The sequence below is a fragment of the Serinus canaria genome, chromosome 9, assembly GCF_022539315.1.
Source record: "Serinus canaria isolate serCan28SL12 chromosome 9, serCan2020, whole genome shotgun sequence".
NCBI lineage: Eukaryota > Metazoa > Chordata > Aves > Passeriformes > Fringillidae > Serinus > Serinus canaria.
The window spans coordinates 14,553,952-14,578,122 of NC_066323.1; the positions used below are offsets into that span (position 1 = coordinate 14,553,952).

Genomic DNA, 24,171 nt, shown 5'->3' on the forward strand with positions numbered 1-24,171 from the left:
AAGTCTGGTACAACACATCCTGGCACTGTGCTCACAAAGGCAATTCCTCAGCACAGGAAAAAGGAAAGGGTCTGATGTGGCAAAAAAGAAGCAATTGAAACTTATCCATCTCATTGGGCAGGGACTTGCCCATATGTGGGCAATGTGTGGGAATGTGTGGGATGGGGGATTTTTCTTAAATGAAAAAACCCAGCAGTTATTGAGGATGACTGGTCCCAAACAAGGAAATATCTGAACTGTGTGGAATTTGAACACAGCATCCTGAAGGTGCTCCAGAACCTCTCCTCTCTCATCTCCTTCCAATTACTACACATTTGCTGCAAAGAAACTCACACATTAGGAAAAACAGAGAAGAGAGGAAGGAGAGTGAGCAGCTGACTGTATCACGACATACAGGAATTTCACATAAATTAACAGGAAGTACAATGCAGAAATCCAGTACAAAATGTAAGAAAGAACTGAGTCATAAGTGGCTCTTGACTAGTACAAACAATTCTCACAGACCAAACACCACCCCAGTCTTGAGCATATGGCAAGGAAGGGAGAGAACAGTATCCATGGAGATGTGATGTACGCATGAGAGCACTGGAAGATTTTTCTGTGTTTAAAGATTTTGCCTAAAACTATGATTTTCTTTTCTAATTCAACATCACAGTATTTTTAGATTTATTCATTTTATACTAAAACATTACCTGGAAGGCCCCACGAGAGAGACTGTTGCATAAGGATCACAATTCTGTCCATTTATAAGAGGTAACCCATGGCACTCCTTTATGCTACAAGGAAAAGGCAAACAATAGGTCAGTGAAGCAATTGTTTGGCTTAAAAAAATAAAATCCAAACAATGCTTTCTTTTTGAAAACTTTTTGCCCTGCTATATAACACACAGATACGGCTGTACAATGATCCAACATGCTGCATGTACTTGAAGAAGATCTCTAGATGGCAACACAAAATAATACTCAAATATATAGTCAGACTTGGGGGCTCTCTCAGAACAAAACTCTTGGAATTGCTTTGATAAAGACACTGCAGTATCACATATGAATAACAAAATCCTAAGTAAAATGAACTGCTATATGTTAGGAAAAATTGCAGATTTCGTTAACTTAAATTTGATTTCTCAAGGCCCACAAAAGCTATCTGGCCTCAATCAATGGTAGCAACTATATCTGGAAGGCATTGAAATGGATTGAAATATTTAATTTTGGATAAATTATATTCTGACTTATGCTAAGAAATGCAAAGTGAAATCCTGAAATTATATTTAAAATTAAACATCTGAAACTATTATAGTATTTAGTTCTAGCTCTATCTTTGAAATAGTGCCTAAGGTTTATTTTCAATCTTTTTTCACAATAGTCCATGTTCAGGGTTAAATTACCATCAAGGTTGAATGACCCTTTTAAAAATTCTGTTTTCTTCTGTAATTCAAACAGTAAGTGGTAAACTGGTGTTTAACAGGTACACAGGCACACTGTTCACCAGCCCTCATGCAAAAGGGACAGGATGGTTGTCAATTAATGCTCATGGAGACAGAGAAAACTTTTCTGGACCTTTTCTAAACTCCTCAATCTTTGAATCACCACAGCAGCAACACAGAGCTGAGTCAGCAAGCTGCCTAACCTTCAGATGCTGCCCACATATGAACATTAACTAAAAAAACTGGAGCAACTGAAGAGAAGCAGAAGAATTGGTAAATTCATAGCAGAAACCAGACTTTCTAGCAAAATGATGCTCTAATGAAACCATACACACTGTAGTTTAAGTCCAGAAACATCCTGCAGATGACAAAATTTCCTAAGATCTGAATGTTGTATTCATATTCTCTTTAAAATTATATATATATTTAGCTGTATTGCAGGAATTTAACTAAATTAAAGCAAGAAAATTTCAATTGTCATAATTTGCTCGTTTGACTAAAACCCAAAACCTAGGCAACTTAAGGAGAAAACTTAAAATTCATATGAACAATTAAGTAAATGTTCTAATATCATAATGTGGAATAATAAGTTGTGTAGATCCAGTGGAAGTTATGTAGCTGCCTACATTTTAAAATAAATGCTTTATGTACTGTAGAAAAATGTTGTTAAAAAGAATAACAGGAGCTGCAAATTCAAACACAAGAGTGGAAACAACAGACACTAACACTCCTGTGCTGCCTCAAAACCCCACCCTCTTTGGAGTATGCACAATTATAAACCAGATGGTATTCCCCCCCCCAAAAGTCCCTTTGTCTTAGCCAGTTCAGGGAACATTTAGTGCTGAACCACTGCACAATCATTTGTTATTTTTCTTCCAGTTATCAAGCATGTGGCCTTCAGCATTTCAATAATTTTTGAATCACAATGAACGCTACAGTGATTTCAAGCCCACCATTTAAATGGGTTCTTGAAACATCCAGTTGTTTCATAAGCATTAATTGATTCCTCCTCCAACACATAAGTGGCACAGAAGAGTGGCAACAAAATTAAACTGTCTAGACTTTTCAGTCATTTGGGGTATCTGATGTGAGGCAGGACTCTATTCTTTCATCCTGATGGGCATCCTGTAGCATAAAACACCCTCTGCAGCTCCTCAGGCTTTGCAGTTTCAGGTGTGAGTGCTGAGTGTACCTATAAATCAGCTGCAGTTTGAACCTCACAGGAAATTCATAGCAGATGGATCAGCCAACCTTGTCTGAAAAGAATTCAGCTGTTTTAACAAGAATTTCTCTTCTTACAGTCTTTGACATGATCACCAAGCTCCTGGATTTCTCTAGCAAATAGATATGAGCCTGTGGGACTTTCAGTTATACAGCTTGTTCTGTTCTCTTGACCACAACATACACAAACTAAAGAAAGGCTTGTTTGTGATTTCCTGCAAATTGAAAATCATTTTACTGACAACTTCACAGTCTTGCAGCAGAACTAGAATCTCTGGACTCATCATATGGATCTGTCACTTCAGGCTGATGTCATGCTCCAGCTGGTCTCCCTGTGGAGGCAGCTCTAGAACTCCATTTTCGCCTCCTGCCCAAGCCCCAGCTCTGCTGCCAGCAAGTCTGCCTAGTTTATTAGACAGCCTGTCCTGGTCCAACAGCTCCCCTGACCATCAACTCCTAATATCCCTGAATCTCTCTCTTCCACATCTATCAGGCACAAAAATTTCTTCCAAATTTATCTCACCTCCTCCCCTTCCATCTCTCACTCCAAGGTAGCCAGTCAGATCCATCCCTTCAGTCTGCAGGTACTGCCTGGAGTCTGCTTTAGACACATATGTGACAGCCCAGCCAAGTCAGCTGAACTGCTGCTTCTGTTTACCACCCTCACAGGAAGCTTTTAACCTAAAAGTCAGTTGTGAGTTTGGCAAACTGAATCACCCTGTTCATGCAGGAGCCCTCCCAAGCTCCAAAGGCAAGCAGCCATTAGGGATAGGAAGCCATTAAATCAACTCAGCACTACTGAGCTGGATTGTTCCTCCCCAGGGACTGAAACACTGCACTGAATCATTGCTGACACTTTAAAGTTACTAAACAAACAGCCTCCAGTAAACATGTTTAAAAATCCTGAAGATGTTTGAAGTGGCTAAACTAGAGTAGACTTAACAGAAATGGAAAAGCTGGAATGCAAATGAATGGAATGAAAAAACCTCACTCAGCTTGCTAGTCAGCAAATTTCACAGGGATACTGCCTTTCCTCAAAGAATCAGGCAAAGTGCTGCAACTGCAGTCTCCTTTAAAAGGAAAACAACCACCAAGAAATCCCAGCAAAACCACCAACAAAATGCCAGACATTTTGACCAATCAAAACCCAAAATAACATTAAATATACACTCCTATTCTGACAACAATAATAAATACATTAAAAATAACACAGTAAAAATATTTCAGCTTTGTCAAATCATTTCATCTACCTAGCTAGGCAGTTGTCATTCAACAGGCATAAATGGATAGAATTTGAAGAACAGATAGGAACTTAGAAGCCTTTTATTTTATATTTTAGATTTCTGTATTCTTATGTGCCGTCTGAGCAACGGGTAACAGAACTTTGGTTCTTTTCTCCAACTGCTGCCCTGTTCCAGTACAGTGTAAGATATGATTCAGTTTTCATTAATTCTCATCTCAGTAGTTTGTTGTGCAAGAGGAGTTTCATACAGGAAATGAGAGCCTTTCAGATATAACTGGCATATTTTCAGCTTAAAAGATGAAAGTAAGTCCTTAAAAAGACCCAGCCCACAATAAACCCCCTCAGTGACTGACTGCCCACCATTCAAATCAACTCAAGTTCTGCACAGGCAGACACTCCCTAACTGCAGCCATTAATATCTGTATGTACACTTCATAAAAACTGCTGTGCTTGCTAGAACAACTTCATGTGAGCAGACAAAGTATAAACAGGACAGTAACAAACTGACAGGTCAACTGGAGAGAGCATGGTGTATAATTCATTTAGAAAGATATATGCAGTGAAGTCAAAATCTGGCTGTAATAAACCATTTCTGGGCTTTGAAGTATTCACACTGTAAATACACAAAACCTTCTTTCAGAGCTGAAGGGCTGTTGATCTCAGAGAAGGCAGGTGCCACCACTCAGCTGCCTAATTTGCCAAGAAACTGTTCAAGCATCATCTATTTCAGCAGCAGCAAATAGGCAAACAATGGCCATGCAAACTTGTTCTTAGGGACTCCAAGCAAGACCTGCAAGCATGCATTTGTGAAATGTGCTACTATACACACCACTGTGGTTTCAAAAAAAACCAAACCTCAGCAGGTAATCTCTTGCACTTTTCCTCCTCCTCATTCACACATTAGAAAAGGAAGCAACTCAGAGACAAAACAAAGCTTTAATTCACAGTCGTGAGTGTATCTGCATGAAACTTAACAGCAAATTTGCAATTAATACAAAAATTATAAGTAAAATCAGGGCTTAGCCTGCTCTACATGAGCTCTAAGACAGTCCTTCACCAAAGGAAGATTAACTATGCTTTATGACAAAAAAAGCAACTAGAATTGAGTTTTTAAATCAATCCTAATGATAAAACTCATCTAGAAGACCACCAGAAAAAGCTTCTACAGGCATGTTTACAGAACCAAATCAACAGGAATCCATTGTCTAGCCAGTCATGGGTTTGGTTTAGCCACAAGATGATAGGGGACTCCAGGTAATGCTCAGAATCATAGTTTTTTAATTACTTGCTATTGTGTGTGCACTTAACACCGCGTTTAATCTTGTGTAATGAAAGTTAGAGCTACTACTTGTCATCTTTGTAGAATTTCTGGACACTCAGGGAATACACAGTGGAAATCCATTAGCAACTTAACTATGCACAGAAGCCAGCACAAGTATCTAGCCTTCTCCTATCCTAGAAAAAAATTACTGGTGAAGGTTTAAAAGCATCTAATTTTCATTGCATTGAGACACCATTAATTTGAACATGAAGTAAAATATTGCTGCTAAAATACAGGTGTCATAGCCTGCATGTCAAAAATTATTTTTTCAGTGATTTTTTTCCTTTGGCCATTATTTTCCAGTTTAGAACAGATAAAGAAGAGTCAGAAACAGACAGATAAATTTGTGCCCACTCCTTGTCTCTCTTTTACTCTGACATGGTTCTGCTCCTTTCTATCTTTCAGCTTTGTTAAAGGAGTTACTAATTCAATGCATTCTCAGGGCCTGGTGACTAGCGAAAAACATAGCAGGAAGTGCATCACTTACTAACTATCATGGGAAATTTACAGGACAAGCAGGGTTTTAAAGAGTTTAATTTTCTCTTTAATACTCCCACAACTATTTTCTGTAAGTTCCTCACGCTTTAACATCAAATCTCAAAAATGCCCTCACATCCATTTCTATAATACCACATTCAGTGAGAGATTTCTTATTTCATATACTCTCACATGTACATGCAAAACACATTAATGTACCATGTATTAGTAATGCAGTAAATTATTTCAAGGGCAGCAGCATGTGTGGTAAAATTCTACTAAACATTTTGGGTTTAAGGAACTCCAGTGCATTTCCTAACCTCAGCCAACTGCACTGATGTAATACAGCAGTGTCTAACGCACAGTCCTCTCCCACATGGCAGTGAGTGGGTGAGTGCTGCAACCAAAAGAGAACCCTGGCTTCCTTTTGATCAATTATCTCCGTCATAAAGAGATCCTAAGAGAGGGCACAGTGAGTAAACCACTTCCTACTCAAAACTGCAATCTGCAAAAGTAACTTTCTATTGTAACTTTTCTTCATCATATGAAAAATCCAGGCAAGGTTTTAAAATAAAAAACCCACAACACTAACATGAAGTGCATGAACACATAAAAATGTAACATTTTCTGAAAATTAAGAAAGTTGGGAATAAAACACAAAGTCATAAAGCTCCAGCCAGCTTTTGGTGGTAAACAGTCTATGGGGAAAAGCTGTTCTAATTCTGCTTTGTGCTGCAAGTGGGATACAAAAATAAGAGCAGCAGGACTCCCAATGAACCATGTTGCTACCCCACTATAAAAGCAAACACATTCCAAATTATCTTTAAGTAATAAAGATACCTTGATGTCCATCTTACCTGAATTATGAGCCTAAGCCATTAAGCCATCACCAGTTTCACTAGCTTAGCTCTACCACAGAATAGCTTCCCCCTCATAACAAGCTAAAGAACAGCAAACAGACCACTTTGCTGGGTCCTGCTCCAACTCAACTATCCATCTGGGTCTAGAGAGCTGACAAAGACAAGGACATCTTAACTTCCTAAAGAAAATTACATTAGCAAATAGACAAAAAATGTATTGTTTCTATGATACTCTTTGATATGCTGTAGCATTTTTACACTTCAGAGCCAAAATTAAGTTTGGTAGTGAAATCTCCTCAAGTTGCTGCTAAGAAGTTTTACTGAAATGTGGTAAACATGCTGTTCCAGAACCACAACTCCTGTACTTGGTTTTCTGTAAGAATTTCTTATCATAGTTAACTGGAAGAAAATAATTCTGAAGCAAAACTAGTAATAAATTTTACAAAACCAGCTCCCAAAAAATACCACCAGCAGCAGTAATTCAGTCAGTAACAGCCATACTGCAAGTTCTGGCTGTCAGCTGCACTACACACTCCCAGCCTTCTCACCACACCAAATTCAACTGGAATTCCAAGACACTAATCCTATTAGTTCCAATAAAAGCAAGGGCTTTGGTAGCAGAGATGAGCAGCTGTGAAAAACTTCTGGAGTTCCCTAGACATATACTCAACTCCTCATAAGGCAGATTCCAAGGAAAGTCCCATAAAGAGAAAAATGCTATTGGTAGTAAGAGGTGCAGACATCCACTATCGGCAAAGACATATCCCTTAGCATTCTAACAAACAACCAAATATTAAAGGATTTATGTATTTCTTACTGTACTACTAGTTGCTGGCACACAGATCCATTGTCTGTTATCAGTTCATTCAGTTTTAATTCAAGGTGAACTTTTCCCTGAAAAAAAACAGGAGAGAAACACAAGTAGTTTAAAAGCATTTATTTAAAAAGTAGGAATTAGAACAATAATATAGCTAACAGTTAGAAGCTATTTAAGGTTATTCCAATGTTACCACTTGAAGAAAATACTTAATCTAAAACACATATCCTGCAAGTAGAGCATGATGGATGCACTTGAACTTTGAGACAATGCTATAGAGAAGTACCATCTCATCTGCAGACGGCACAAGAATCAGTCAAGCCTCTACAGATTTAACACTCACAAGTACTTCTTCCACCATGAGTAACTACCAAGAGTAAGAGTCTCAGCTATTTTGTTCCAAGCATGGGATGAACCCTTGCACAGACATGAATTTCTGAACGCTTCAGGAGAAAGTTCTAAAATGACCTTGGATTCTGAAGGCAGGTAGGTATACCTAGAAAACTAGAATGGCATGCAATAGCCATAACCAGCAGCATTTACTATCCACAGTGAAATCCATCCCGCCAGACCAAAGATAATCTAGAAACGAACTGTGCATCCCAGGGCAGTTTTCAACTATGTCACAAAGACTGCTGACATACTCAAGGAAAGTAAACACAACCAGAAGAGAGGAAAAGGTAGCAACAATTGCTAAACCTAGCTTCCTCCTTTTTTTTTTCTGATATGGCAGGATGCATTCAAGAAATAGAATCCATAAATTATGGAACAGCATGGATTAACTTCAGAAACCAGCAAGGGCCAACCTACTGTACCCTCTCAATGAAAGGCTCCATAATTTTAAACCATGATATGCAACTTTTTTGGGATGACCAAAATTTATTACTTAAATCTTGCTCCAAACAGCTACTGCCTGAACAATACCTGCTACTCCTTTGGGTGCCTGGCTGTTCGTGCTGGCTTTTACATCTAAGATAGGCACACACTGCCAGAGTCTTTCCTCTAACAATGTTCTCCTTGGTATTCTCAGACTTTGTCTGTTTGCTAAATGGAACATAAGATGATACCGATCTTTTCACAACCAAAATTCTCAGGGAAGTGTTCTGGAAGGTGATTTGCAAGAGTGGCAAAGGAACCAAGTCATAATCTGAACTACAGCTTTGCCTTTCTGCTAAAATGGAAGCAAAACCCTTAGCTGACCTTGCACACATTTCTATAGCAGTTATGTTTTGACATAGAACTGCAATGTTTTTATTGTAAATCCCCTGGGGCAAAGGCTGTGTTTCCTTCTCTGTTCGTCACATGGGAGGAGAAATGAAGCTTCTTTTACAAGGCAGTTCCCAACCTAACTGCTTCGGGATGCCTGCCAGGTGTTTTGCAAACTGTTACTACAGGGACAGGAACACAGGTACATTAAGAAAGTATTTGTCAAGCAGAGAAACTGCATTACAAAAACAGATTTACAGGATAAAAACAGGATACCGAGAAGCATGCCAACAGCCTTACAAGGCAAAGTTTTTGAATGACAAGTGAAAAGACAACCATTATTAAAATTTATTTAAATAACTGACTTCACCTTTTTTAGAAAACAGATGCTGTGAATGGCCTAAACATCTTCCTTTTGCTATAAAACCAAAACCCACAAATTGTGTTTTACTCTTAACAGTAGGAATAAAACAGCACATTGCTGCTCCTGAGAACTACCTGTGGATGCAGTTTGCTCCCAGCTCAGTGCCATTGTGACTACAAAAACATGGCTCTTAAGAAAATATTTCCCCAACATGCATGGAGAGTTTTAGATTTTGTTTGTTGAGAGCAGTGTGATGGTTTCCTAAGGTTGCTGATCTGCAGATCTATATCAGAACTTCTGACATAATATGCAACTGGGTTTTAAATGTGGCTGTACAGAAGGCTGGTTTATTTACGTAGTATTCTCACATTTGTATTAATTTTTCAGGAACTAGTGAAGAAAGGAAAAAGTTTCAAGAAAACAAGATTAATATGAACCCCTAATACTGTGAACAGCAGGAAAACAAAAACCAGCTAATATCAAAACACAGAGCAGAGCAGCTGCTTTCTAAAAGTCTCCACCACTAACATTCCTGGTGTACAGGCTGCTAATTTTACCAAAGTTAACCTGTAATGAATAGATGTATATAAAAAGTACACTTTTCTTGAAAAAAATGCAGATGTATGGAAAACCCCAAAAATAATCCCAATCAAGCAACTGCAGTGTCCTGTGCATATTCATGGAATACAAAATACTTTTCTGCTATCCTATTGCATTGCACACATCATAAATTTTGGAAAATACTCACATGGAGGGAACCAGAGGAACAAAAAATCAACTACATGTATGGTACCATGAGGAAAAGAAAACAACTTTTTTTTTTTTCCTCCAAACTGATTTACCTTTATAAATATTTCATGAACTTTTTCTGCACATGTACAATACAAAAGTCTGCTACTTTCAGCCATGTCCAGCCAACAATCTTGGACCTCTCAGAATATATTTCAGTACTGTATACCACATTCAAACCAACAAGACTTCAGCCAAACGTGGCAGATGGGAACTGGTCTCAGCTATGCTCTAAAGACTTTTATGGAAAAATAAACCAGGACAGGAGAAACCTACCCAAATGCCTTGACTCAAGAAAAGATAAATATGAGGAAGTGTCACGCAGGACAGCTTTTGCATGGCACAGTTATAGAAAAGTAAGAGTTTACATTCTGCTGTGAGTCACAAAGCCAAGGAAAACTATAAACTTTTTATTTACAATGTGTAAGAAATCACTACATTCTAGTAATGGAATGGTCTAACTGAATTTTCACATACTCATGTAGTATTATGACAAAAATTAATACCTTTCTCAAAACATTTTTATGACAGAAAAAAACATAGCAAGCATGACAATGTTTAAGTCAAAGGGGAAACTACCTTTTCGTTTGTATCTGGAAAGTGCTTTCTAGAATTTTCAGAGTGATTACATTAAAGAATTCAAAGAAGACAACATGTAGCTGGACTAGATGATCTCTAGGTCCCTTCCAAATGAACTATTCTATTCCATTTGATCATAACTGAAAGAGAACTGATTTTAACAGAGAAGAGGAAGTGGTATTCAGATGTTTTGAAAGTCTGTCTTCATGTAAAGCAACCACATGCCCTCCTATACCCAAGAGCTGCAGGCTAAACTTATGACACATAAATGAATCATCAGTGGAAATAATAAGAGAATTCTGTGCACATTCAGATCTTGTAAAAGCAGCCAGGATTCTCCCTACCCAAAGGGACTTTCAGGTTACTAAAAAAATACAAACACTGTCAAGTCTAAGACTTTTGCCCTCAGGCAAATCTGGAAAAAAACCCTATTAAAATCTACTAGTTTATCACAACTAGAAGGCTAAGAGATGCTCAAGAATTCTGTTTTGTTCTTGAAACCAAAAAGAGAATTGCTACAACTTCTAGAGCCATCTCACTTTTACCTATTCCTAGAACAATTCTGTTTGAAGAACTGGAACCACAGGCTGAAATAAAACTGTGAAGTGCAAGTGGTTTGATCCTGAATGCAGAAAGTGTTTCAGGAAAAGATACATGAACACAGCACAAGTACATCCAAGATTTGAAGACTGACCACTTTAATGTCATACAATCAGCCATTATTTCAGTTAACAGCAAAAATTACTAAAAAAAAGGTAATCAAGAGTTTTAGGATCCATTCATGTGCCTCAAGTACATGACCCCTCTTACAAGCATTTCAGACATCAAAATACTTCTAAGACATTTCCAAGCAGTTGCTTCATGCCTTCTGCCAGTTTTAAGTACCATGAGGAATATCACAAGCTTAGGTGTAGAGTGCACTGCTCCCTAACCAAACTGAAGGCACAACTGCCTCAGAAATACAAATGTCAAAATACAGATACAAAACCTTATCTCCTACAGCTCAATGTAATCTACCATCATGTCCTTATCTGTACTTCACTTTCAAAAAGTAAATGTGCAATTTAATAGTTACCTGAACCTCTGAATTAGAATCAACAGGTTGAAGCATAAACCAGTTCTCTTTTCCTGTGTAGTTGCATAAATCTTCTTTTTTGATTGACACCTTTCCTGAGGGAGGGCGGCAGGGGAAAGAGAAGGAATAAATATTACCTTCATCTGAATAGAACAACTATTTAATTATGTTTGAAATTTGATTTTTTTTTCCTAAACTCCCAAGTTTTTCTTTAAATTTATGATGCTATATGAAGAACATAAAACAAGGAATGTTATGGGTAAGTAAAGCAGAAAACAGTTTGCAAAAAGCCTGATGGCATTAATTATTATTTGTTATCCTGGATATCACCAATAGGAAGGTAAAATAAAGAACACACTTGAGGCTGGAAATAACATAATAGATTTGGGAGAACAAAAACGGTGTTCAAGAATGCTTAAACAGGAAACTGAAGTAGATGCCTTTTACTCTTCTGATTGCTATTTGGAAAGCTGTTATTATATCAAATTATCTGACATCCTGGTGCAAATTATTTCCTTCCTCAATTCAAGTAAAGCAAAGGCTTGTTCCACAGCAGACTATTAGAGTTTTGTAGCAACTGTATCCAAAAAGCAGCTGCAATAAAGTCATTATGCAGTGGAGAGAGAAACAAATCTACCTCCCGTGATTTTTCACTTAAGCTACACAAGCTCCTGCCAAATGCTTTGTTAAGTCACTAAGTTACAGGCTGCACTGACAGGGAAAAAAATTATCTACAAATGATTTTAAAAATTATTCCACAATTGTAATTATTGTGGAATGATTCCACAGTTTATTCTTTAAAGATCTATAAGTAGTGACAATTATTCAAATATTCCAATGAAGCAAAATTGGAGAACAAAGAATTTTTAAAAATGTATTCAGACCATAATAAGACTATAAAATGTCCTACTAGCCTGAAAAACAAAACATATTTTAGTATAATAGAATGAAGTAAGGAAACAAAATCCTTATTTTCAAACTTCAAAGGAGCACTTAAGTGCACTACACACAGTTTTGAAAGATGCTTCACCAATAATTGTATCCTTAATCCTACAGATAATGCTACTGAAAATAACCAAGTACTCTGCCAGATGCAGACAGCACCTCACAGACACTTACCTATACGCAGGTCCTTTTGTAAAACACTTTTATCATAAATGTAGAAGGACAACCACTGGAATGTTCTTGGAATCTCAAAGTAAAACTCCTCTCCAAAATAAGGACTGAAAAGAAAGATTTGAACTTAAAATAGAGAAACACTTTATGCAATTTATATAGAATATGAACATCAAAAAGCTGCATTTTACTGCTGTCCCAGCCCGTGGCCCTTGGCACTACACTGAGCTGTGCCCAAAACCATTTCAACACAAGAGCACACAATAACATGGCAATGCCTTCTGTTTGTTTAATCAAAGGTAAGAATCAGAGCACACAGAGAGTGGTGTCTCCTCTGCAATTGCATTCTATTTTTCTGTCTTGAAATTATTCTAGCTGGTTCTCTAGACTTCCTGAGACCTGCACAAGTTTTGTTTCATTTTGTTATTCAGTACATGATTAAACTACATTTAGTCCAAATTTAATTTAAACTTATTGATTACTTAACTAACTGGCATTTGTTTAGCTCTAACTTCCATGTCAAAACTTCTGCTTTAAGATTCAGACCTGTAAGAAGCTATTACTAGAAACTGTAAGATAGAACAGTGAAAAAGAGAAGCATTCATCTCAAATCCACACCATCTCCCTCACGCCAAAACCATCACCACATTTCTCCATCTAAAGAAATCCAATATCATGTTTGCAGGTCACTCTATTTAACTGCCATGTGCACAGCCCTCTACAGAAAAAGACTCTGGGTTTCTCTATGCTACACATATTTCATACAATGTGTTGGTATTTCACTCCCAGAACTGGTACTCTCATTAAAGTTAAGGAGTACTTATTGATGTAATCAGAGCCAGCAGTCAGAAAATTGTATTTCAATACTGAACAAAACCGCAATGTTGTTTGGGTTACTGCAAGTGATGAATTCCGAAAGTCAAGCAGATCCACAGAAAAACCCTGCTATTCTAGAACTGGGTTCTTAAAATAGTTTCAGTTACAATGTATTAATATCACCAGAGAAAGATGCTCCTGTTCATGAAACTACTTTTATGCAGAAAAGTACTGTGATATCAGTTATACCAAACCCTGAAACAAATGTTGGGGTTTTTTTGTTTCCCAGCAAAGCATCATTCTGACCCTACTGCTACAGTACTTTATTAAACTAATAAAAACATGACAAATATGCTTATGTTTGGAACAAGCAGTTCATGTTATTACCTACCCAAAGGATACCAGGAAGAACAGGCCACCATCCCTACTCTCTTCCCTCCAAAATAATCACAGAAAAAGACCACCCCATGCTTAAGGACAATGGCTTATTAAATAAATTAAAAAGAGCTGATAACTAACTTGAAAAGTGGGAAAGAACACAGATAAAAGAATCTAGTATTTCTAATGTCTAGAATAGATTTTTTTAAACAAGAACTTTAAGGGCAGGAACTCATTATAAGGAACTCCACAAGTAAAAATGTTCTTTTTGTTAAAACACAGACCTTTTACCACAGGCTTCAAAGCAGACAAATCACTATAAGCCTTTGCACTACACTGAGAAATAATTTAAAAATTCTCAGTTGAAAAATTCAGCTGTGGTGTTTCAGCTCCCCTCTTTTTTTTATAATTTCAAAGCCAACAAACTCCGCTTTGATTACAAGGGCTGGGTTCTTTTTGTCAGCACCATGACTGAAGGTTTACACTCACGAGCATTACCTTTAGCAGCAGCACAGCCCTAAACAACCTCAACCTCCTTATTACCACCACTGCTCATTTTAATTGTATTGACACAATAAGTCAGACCAACACCAAGGATGAAACAAAGGCTCATTTTAAACTTAAGTCAAGTCCATGGTTTGCTTCCCCTCACAGCTATACAAATTAAGTTGCAGTGGTACAAACAAAGACACTACAGCAGAAAGAGTGAACAGTGGGGGAATGAGCTGGCACTGGTGTCAGGGGAAACTGCTCTAGCTCAGCTTCAGACAGATATCCCGAGGGAACAGCAGACTCCAGTGCACACCAACAAGTGCCAAGGGTTTAAGTACCTACTCTGGACGGACCTATGGTAATCTATGCATCCAATTATAACTAGGCTGGGATGGAGACTATAAGCAGAAATTTCCAAAAATCTATTTAGCATCTTTATCTTGCACCTAAGAGAGCAAACTGTGCAGATATACATATCCCCCAGCCCCCAAAGGATGAACAGCCATTAACTAACTCTATTCTTATTATTTTGACCTCAACACTACATTAAGTCTCAGATTCAACAAGAAAGAACAAGTCAATAATACGAGCACAAAGAGAAGGTAATACACTCTTTTACTCATGTTGATACTTTTTCATTATCTAAATTAACAGAGGTTATCAGTTGTTGACTCATAAGCAAAATACCAGTCAGAGAGAGCAAAATTAAGGCAAAGAATACAATGAATTAGTAAAGAAATTCTTAGCTAAGTACGGAATACTATGGTTGGCAGGAACAACAGTTTACACCAATGAGGAATAATTAAAATGGAGAACTCACTCATCCTGCTCCTCAGGGATTCGCTCAGTTTAGTACTTTCATTTGAGACTTTGATGCAAGAACTTTAAAGACTGTGATGGATACAAAATTAGAAGATAGCACTAATTCAAAGGACGACCAGACTGCCGTACAGGAAGAACTGGATTACAGTAGTACAGAAGATTAAATTTCACTGGGTAACACACTCCTCTCCTCTTCCCTTCCTTGCTCCAGTAACCTGGCAGTTCTGTGAGGACACTGATCAGTGCCCCAGCCTGTTAGCTAATAAAAGCAATGGTTACATCAACTAGGAAATTAATTTCTGCTGTAACCTTACACTACCACAAAGTTCAGTTGGGAAAAAAGAAACTGAACTTAGTTTAAATTTAAAAAAAAAAAGGAAAGGATAAAAAAAAAAAAAGGACACACATGTACCACAATACCCCTTCCTCATATTTGACCACAGACATCTGAAGAGGCTCACAGATATTCTTTCAACTTTCCAATGGAAAAAAAAACATCTTTCTTCAGAACCCACAGAAATCCCACATCATGTTAGGAAATATTTCTTAAGTCATTAGCCAAAATATCCCTCTTTCACTTCAGTATTATTTCAAGTTTTTTAACTTTGGAAAGTCATTTGTTTTACATCTGCACTCCAACAACTCTCCAAGCACTGGTGAAAGGCCAAACCTATTTGCACATTTAAAAAATACTCTTCTTAATATTTTTCAACCACGGTAGTCAAAACTAATTTTAATTCTAGTGATAATTACTTACAGACATTTAATTAGTTGATACTCACAGGACTAAAATTTAGATTAAAAATTGTATAAATTTGCAACCCATAATACATTGACAGAAACAGACTGTGAATTATGTGTGTAAGAAAAAGCAAAATAATATGAAACAAAACAATGAAATTCAAAGTTGCATCTATGACTAAAATTATACTGTACTACACCTCAGTGAAAAGCAATTTATAAAGTTTTCAGGTTAATAAGAGATTGGAGCTTTCATCTCCTGTCCCAGTACCTCTAGGTTAGTACAGTTTCTAGTTTAACAGAGCAATAAGAAACACGATGTTGTAATTAAGTTTCTGGAATGAGAGTCCACCTTCATAACTGCATACACAGTAGCAATCAAGCTTAAGCACCCAACTCTGGTTGCTGGTAATAGAGGATGAGTTATTTTATTACGTTTCACTGGTTTGTATGAAACCCTCCTCTAATTCAGAGGATGAAGGAGTCACCCATGAAGTCAGAGGAGACAGAAAGGAAAAGAGCAATTCTAAACACCAGGTTCTAACTTCAAATACAATGCTGTCATCACCTGAAAAGTGCTCTATTTGAGGCAGGTTATTTGAGACTCCTCTCCCCCCAAATGTTTTGTTACAGTGAGATTTTTTTACTTCATTTCCTCTCTAAAGTATTAATGACATTGCAATTAAATTTCAGTTAAAACTTCAATACTATCAAAATATTTTTGATGGATCTAAGGTGTTTTACTTTATCAAATATTTTATTATGCAACTAATACTTCTTTCATTAGGTGATCAAAGTACATAAATTTAATAATTTTTAAATAGAACATAATAAAAATGTCTGTGAATGCATCAAATGTAACAGATCTTGTTTCTAAGCATAGTAGTAACTTCTGTGATTTCCATTAACATCAAAATCAGAGAGCAAAGTCTTTCAGAGATGGCTTGGATTGGGGTCTTTTGCTCATGAAACTATTGTCTATTTGAAGGGGAATTAAGCTTCTGCTTTGTCAATGTAGTCTCTTCAACATTTTTCTCTGAAGGATTACTCCAATGATTTTGTTTTTGTAATCAATTGCAGCCTGTTAAATTCTGAAAATTTTATGGATCTAACTACAGCAGCTACAGATTACAAAAATAAGCAAAATATTTGTTCCTGACTGTACATATGTGATATTTGCTTTTCACGCAGAAACATAAGGAGGGCTCTGAAATGATGTCCTGAAAAAATTAAATTCTCTATTTAAGTTTGTCATCTGAGCTGCTCCTCACCTGTAAACATCTGGAGAGAGAGCTCAAAGAATGAACACTAACAACAAAATCACTGGAAAAAGGAATTAAGAAAGCTTTCAAGAGTTTGAACAGACTGTCTGGGTTTTAAAAGGAAGGCTTAATGTCACCTCCACATAACCAAAACTGTCACTCAGATATTCTGAACAATGAAGCTGCAGTGATGCTTTTTTTGAGTCCTCCGTGAACTTCAGAGTTGTGACACATGAAAGCCTTTACATTACTGCAGCTGCATCATCCTGACTTTTTGTTTGATTCTTTTTAAGGCTCTAAATCAGTAGCAGAATCTACAGCAAATGGTGCCCAGGAAAGCAAAGCAAGGTATTCTGTGTGGATCCTATTACAGTTGCCAGAACAAGAATTACAGGAGAGAACAAGGCCTGTTCAGGGGACACCCCACAGCACAGAAAACTCTCATACATGGCAAAGTTCCGGTTCCTTCATTCTAGAAACAGGTTTTACCAGATTCAGATTAAGAGCAGAATTCCACCAATACACTTCAACTGCTTGTCAGAAAAAGGAAATTACATGGGGAGCATGTATCAAGTAGATTTCTTTCCCTAGAAAACAACCTAGCAAGAAAAAGAATGTTACGCTGCCCACTAAAACAGAATAGAGTAATTGTGAAATACATTCTAGCATATTTCATTTAAAAGCTCACAAGACTCAATTTTGACTTCTTGCAACACTCTCATGATTTACACATTGCCGTAACATCTGAGTAGTTGCCACAAGTTAGTTCTCATTTTAAACTAGTACAAGCAAAAGCCATACACACTGGTATTGGGCAGTCTTGCTTATCATTTCCATTTAAAAACTGAGCTTACCTTAAAGATTTTTCAACTACCTGTGTACGAAAAACTTCTTCTTGGTCCAAGTTTATGGTACAGAAAAAGTCTCTCATTTTGTTGGGTACTAAGTGTTTGGCATCATCTGTAAATAAAAAAAAATTTACTGTAAATATTGCAGGGGAAAAACTTCCAAAATATTAGGTACAAGAATGTCAGAGTTTGAGTGTGTTCAAAAAATTTACTTTTCCATTCAGCATGCATTTTGATATTCATTTTCCATTCATAAGCTTCAAGAGGACAGAGAAGTTGCTACATCCAGCTTCCCATGGAATGAGAGTCGACAGGAAGAGACACACTGACTCATGAACACCACTTCTTGCAGCACCTGCACTTTCCCTTGAAAGGTCTCATCTCTGGCTTGACCCTGCACAACTTGTTAAATCCGAGACACTCACAGCCTGAGGTCATATGGCATTAGGTCATAACACCAAGGCATGATCTGCCTGAGCTATTGTTCACTTGGTATTTTCTCTGCAAATACTCTGGCTAAAGGAAGCTGATTAATAAGAACTTGCCCATCAAATCTTTATTTCATTTTCCATGATGAACAGCAGACTGTGAGCTGGCTGAGCCTTTGAAAATATATCCCTCATGAGTACTGTTCATTTTTTCCTAACTAGTAAAAGGGGGAAATAATCACCTCCTAATTCAATGTAACATGGAAAAGAATAAAAGGAAGTTTCTAATAAGAAGGAAAGATTGGCAGCACAAGAATACAAAGATCTGCTGGGTATTGAATCTAGGTCACTGCAATTACATGCTGGACATAAGGCAGATCTGTTAGGAAATGGTTCCTTCTAAACAATCACAGCTAAAACCAGTTGAAGCTGCTCTTCCAAAATCCAAATGCTACAGATATCTATGATAATTTATAGCAACACCATTCTCTAAATTCAACAGAAACTTTCTGCTCAGATGTCTCCTCCCCCTTTGAATGTCTAAAGACAACAAACAGACCCTTATAATCTTTTATTTTGCTAAAAGAAACTACAAGCTTTTCTGGTACTCTCTCCCATGAGAGGCTCCTAAACAGAGCAAGTGATCTGCCCCTTTTCCACTTGGTTGTCCAAACCACAGGCAACCAGAATTGCATTAAGGTCTTAGCCAGGACCTCTCACATCCTTGCCTGCTGCTGGAAATACCTCTCTTGATGACATTTGGAATCAACTTTATCTAAACATTATCTATTTATATAAGATATTAAAATAGGATGAAAAATACCTCTAAGTATTGAGTTTTAATTACTTTTATGTCTGAGTAGCATAAGACCTTTCAGAAAGCACAGTTTGAAACTAGATTTGAAATGTCATACGTATTTATTTTTTAAAAATGCAGATATGAAGCACAGTGAGTAAGCTTTATCCTCTATGCTGGTAAGATGCGAAATCAAAGTTCTGCTTTCTGTCTCCTCCACACTCTTTCTGTGTTAGATGGTTAATTTAGGTTAACCTATTACAGTCTTGGAAGTTAAGTAAGTAATGCCCAGCACTGGAAGGGCTGGCCCGACTGTCTCTGAGCAGAGAACGTGACAGTTTAACAGGAACACAGACTGAACTTCAATCATGACATTTTCCAGGTCAGGCATATGTACACTGATGGAAAGCATGAAGAGACACTTAAGGAACTTCCACAGTTGAAACCTGCACTCTCAGAAGCATCAACAAGCTTTTCATCAGCTCGGGTGCGGGAGAGGAAGAAGTATACACATAATTTTTAAACACCACACTTCATGTGGACAGATTGAGAGACGTGAACAAAACCTGGTTTTAATGGCTTTAGACTCCAAAAAAGGACTAAATTCCAAGTTACCTTTAAGTGAGATACTGCAGGAGAACCACGGAAAGCATCAGATTACCACTGCCTTAACTTTTTTTAAGGAAGAGCTAATTTAATAAAACATATGACACATAAAAATAAATTCATCAATCCAGATGTAATCCCTGGAGAGCTCCTGATACCAAAAGTTTGCAATAAATAAACATCAACTAGATGTGTCAGCTGTTCCTGAGAACAGCTTTATTTTTTAGTTAACACTTGGCATGGTCCTATTTTCCCATAAAATATTTAAAATACAACATTATTTAATCATCACTGTAAAGGCACAGTACCGTAGACTTTGAAAGGAAATTACAGTTTCATATTTTCTTAAAAGGAGAAGAAATTAAATATTTATGAATAATTCAATATTTGTCTGTATACTATAGAGCAGTTTTTCAGTTTTAAAAGAAACTTTCCACCTAGAGGAATACACAAATACAAGTTTTGACTTCAGCTAGTTAGAGCATGGTGCTAATAACACCAAGGCTGTGGGTTCAATCCCCATATGAGCCATTCATTTAAGAGCTGAAATTGATGATTTGTAGGTAGGGTACCTTTCAACTCAGAATATTCTGTGATCTGATTTTTTCATCAGTTAAAAACCTTTATTTTGTAGCCCAAGTGTTTGGCTTTAAAGAACAGACAAAATTTCGGGAGGAAGAGGATCCTCAATCCTGAGTTTAAAATAACCTCACAGCGCTTGTCAGGTAAAATATAGAGCAAGAGATTTCACATAGTTTCTAACACCTCTTACTATCTGTGGGAGACATTTCACCCATATAGTGACCCAACTCTTCCAAGAAACTTGTTTCCTTTAAAAAAAAAAAAAAAAGGCTCAAGTCTTTGATTACACTACATCTTCCTTTTTCTGAGAAACCTAAGACTATAATGGTTGCATAAAAATCAAGTATTAACAACATCAGATATCTGCTTGAATGTTTACATTTTCAGTACATATATTTACATATATGTAATATCTATATTACATATAAGTATTATATTGTAATATATGTATATGTAATATCCTCTGTCAAGTAAAAGTGTGCAATTAGTGTCCATCTTCTACATTTCTTTGTTCTGGGTCTCTGCCAGAGGACATTAATGCACACAAACTCTGAAGTATTTGCTTCACAGGACTAAACATATTATATAGCAACAATAAATTCTACTCTAGGAGTGCAGCATAATCCAAGATAACCTCACACTGGTAAAAACATGGAGCAAGTCTGAAAAAGAATGCATCCTGAATTTTGTCAAATGAGCTCTAGGAGACAACAGGGACATTTTTCCAAGTGCTTCACTAATGCAGGTTTCAGTAAACACTCCAAAAATCAAGGCAACTCAAATCACTTAATGTACTTCCGTACAGCATAAAATGAAAACAGAAGCCACAGCCTGAAACACTACACTACAAGATATGCCTAAAGCTACTTGACACCACATACCTTTGTATAAAGCATTTTTGTCATTACCATGGCACATAAAATAGAGCCATCAATAGAAAAGCATTGCCAAAAGGAAAAGACAGTCTTTACTGGATTTTTGGTGAAAACCTGCTTAAAAGAAATATTACACTTTCCAAGAATATTACAGGGTCTTAAACAGGCAAGACCGGTTCACCTCACTTGAAAACTGGAGGCAGAAGGCTGGTTGCAAACACTGACAGCCCACAAAAACAGGGTACCAGGGGCTGCAAACACGACCTTACTCAGGTTCTTCACTGCTAGGTATGCAATGACTGCTTAAGCCATCTTTAAGAACATGTCTCAATTCTAAATCTGGTGTAATGATTTGTATAACATGGCTAAATTTAGATTTTGCCACCAATTTGTGTGTTGCAAAACACAGTATAAATAACTTTTTGCAGATGGTGCTTTCTATACATGCAGAACTACACAGAACTGACATTATCTCATTAAAACTAACATGCTCTCTCATGCAACACACATAAAATTAGCAAGTGTCAAATTTTAACTGCCAGCAAAGAGTTTGGGCACCAAAAATGTTTCTTCTTGTAAGAAACATGCTATAAGGAATTCCTTCAGACTACAAACATCAGCTTTCCAAAGTGAGGTCTGCTATTGTTAATCCCTACAGATCAAGGAGGATTACATTATTACATTTGTTTATTATTCTTCATTCAGAGGGTTTTCCCCTACAAAACACAGTATTAAAATGCTAGTAAGAAGTGAAAATAACACAGTATTTGTGATGTGAAAAAGCCAAAAGAGCATCCAAGCTTCCACAGCATTTTTAACTCATGGAGTTTTTAAACAGTTTTTGTTTTCTTAGAAGAAGTAAGTAGGTTTACAAAGTGATTTTCACACTGTTTCAAGAACATGTCTTTTACTGCAGCTGTTACTTCCACTCATTTTTCAAATGGGTTCTTACAGGTCCATCTTTAGCAATGAACTTTTCATATATTCCCCAGGAAGAAGGTCACAGTCCTCTGTTTACCCACACTTTTGTCAGTTAACTGAACATTCAAAGTTATGATACAGCCACAGGCTCAATCCATAACACACAAATGGGACAATAAAACTGGTTTCAACATAAGTCTCAAGACATTTTGCCTTTTTTTTTAATGTCTAGCAGAAAACTTTCATCAATATCCCAAAATGTAAAACTCACTGAATGTTGTGCAGTCCAGTGTTGACAAAACCTTACGATAAAAGATAGGAAGGAGAATAGTAAAAAAAAAAAAATAAGCCAGCTTCAATAATCAGCAGCAACAACCAACTTCTTATGTACTCCTAGGAATCAGGTCACAGTCCTTCTTCCCAGGGAGTACTATGACCTGCTTCCTAGGGAATACATAAAACCTTGGTTGCCAGAGATTACTGAAGACAGATTAAGAAAGGTGGGGCTGCTCAGCCTGGAGAAGGTTGAGTGAAGACCTCACAGCAACCTTCCAATATCTCATGGGGGAAGCCAGTGAGGGACTCTTCATCAGGAACTGCAGTGACTGAATGAGGAGTAATGGGAACAAACTGAAAGAGGTTATACACATGGAAGAAATTCTTTCATTACAATGAGGGTGGTGAGGCAGTAGACAAGCTGTGGATGCCTCATCCCTGGAAGTAGTCAAGGCCAGGCTTGGACCGTATTTAAGGTCCTTTCCAAACAAAACCATTTAATAACCCTATGATTCTATGAATTCATGCTTTAACCCCAAAAGGAACAGTATGCTTTTCAAAAGGCTAGCTGGCCTGTATTATTTCTGTGCTAATTGCTAACAGCAGCAGATCTCAGTGTGTGTTCAGCCTTGCCTACCTAACCACTTTTGCTCACACCTCAGAGTGAGAGCACCTCCAGCTCCACTCCAGGCCATCTCCTGTTTTCATGACCCAGTCTTCTATTTACTGAAGACACAGTAAATACATCTAGGCTGCATGACGATATTTAAGTAAACACGACTCCACTCCTCCAACAAACCTAATCCTTCAACGTGTTTTCACAACCGGTTCTCAACCCCAGCGTCATGCCCGAGACAACTTGTTTCGCTTCATTCTCAAAAAAGTCGATCGGCTGCGTGAGAAAGGAAACAAGCGGGCCGCGTCCGAGCGGTATGAATGTACCGCGATACCCCTCAGGAAGCCGCGGCACATCCTGTTTCTCCCACTCGCTTTGAAGTGCTCCCCAGCCGCACCGCACTATCTGTGCGCCTCCCCGAGCCCTCCTCCCTGCCCATCCGACGGCTTCCCACGTTACCGAGGCTATCGGTATTGGCAGTCAGCACTTCCCAGCCACCAAAATAAGGCCACCGGCCTCTCTCTCCGCCTCCTCCCGCTCGCACACACGCTGCACAGAGGCACGGGAGGGCTGGTGACCGCTTCCAGAACAGCCCTTCACCACCAACTTCCTGCACATCGCTAATTTCGCAATTTCAGCCTGACAAACAGACTCTGATGCCCGAGGTCCGGGCGGGAGGGGGCATTTCTGTTCGCCCGCTGACTCCAGGGATCCCTCGGAGCCACGGATGCTTCCCTGGCACTCCGGGCCTCCCCCAGCCCCGCCGCGTCCATGTATCCATCCGTCTATCCATCCGCTCACCCCACATGCCCCGGGACGCGCAGACCCCGGCCCAGCCCGCACGTGCCGTCTCTGCAGCCACAAAGCCGGCTCCCCGGGGCCGCCGCAGCGCGGCCCGACCCGGACCCGGCCCGCGGCGGCCGCGGCCCCTCCGCGCCCTCCCGCTCCCGCCCCCGCCCCGCCGCCTCCAGGGCCGCCGCGCCAGTGCCCGCCCGTCTCGCCGCCGGGAGGGAGCGGCAGCAGCGGGGCCGGGTCGGGAGCGACACCTGAGCGCAGCGGCCCCGGGCTCTCGGCCCCACCGCAGCGCCGCACTTACAGATCTTTCCCCGCAGGTTCTGCAGCACCCGCATCTCGTCGCCGCCGTCTCCCGCCGCCATCGCGCCAGCGCCGCCACCGCCGCCTGCGCAGTGCAGCGCCGCGGGGGAAGCGAAGGAGGGAGGG

At 38.5% G+C, this 24,171-nt stretch overlaps 1 protein-coding gene across 1 annotated transcript in view; it reads right to left on the reverse strand.

The window, feature by feature from the left end:
- RASA2 (RAS p21 protein activator 2) overlaps positions 1–24,171 on the reverse strand; it is a 45,474-nt gene extending 21,303 nt beyond the window's left edge. The window contains exons 1-6 of the mRNA XM_030227003.2: positions 24,047–24,171; positions 17,857–17,962; positions 12,495–12,598; positions 11,376–11,470; positions 7,363–7,439; positions 693–776 (exon numbers count right to left, since the gene is read on the reverse strand). Of these exons, the coding sequence (XP_030082863.1) occupies positions 693–776; positions 7,363–7,439; positions 11,376–11,470; positions 12,495–12,598; positions 17,857–17,962; positions 24,047–24,107 (527 nt within the window). The 5' untranslated portion in view covers positions 24,108–24,171. The remainder of the gene's footprint in view (positions 1–692; positions 777–7,362; positions 7,440–11,375; positions 11,471–12,494; positions 12,599–17,856; positions 17,963–24,046) is intronic.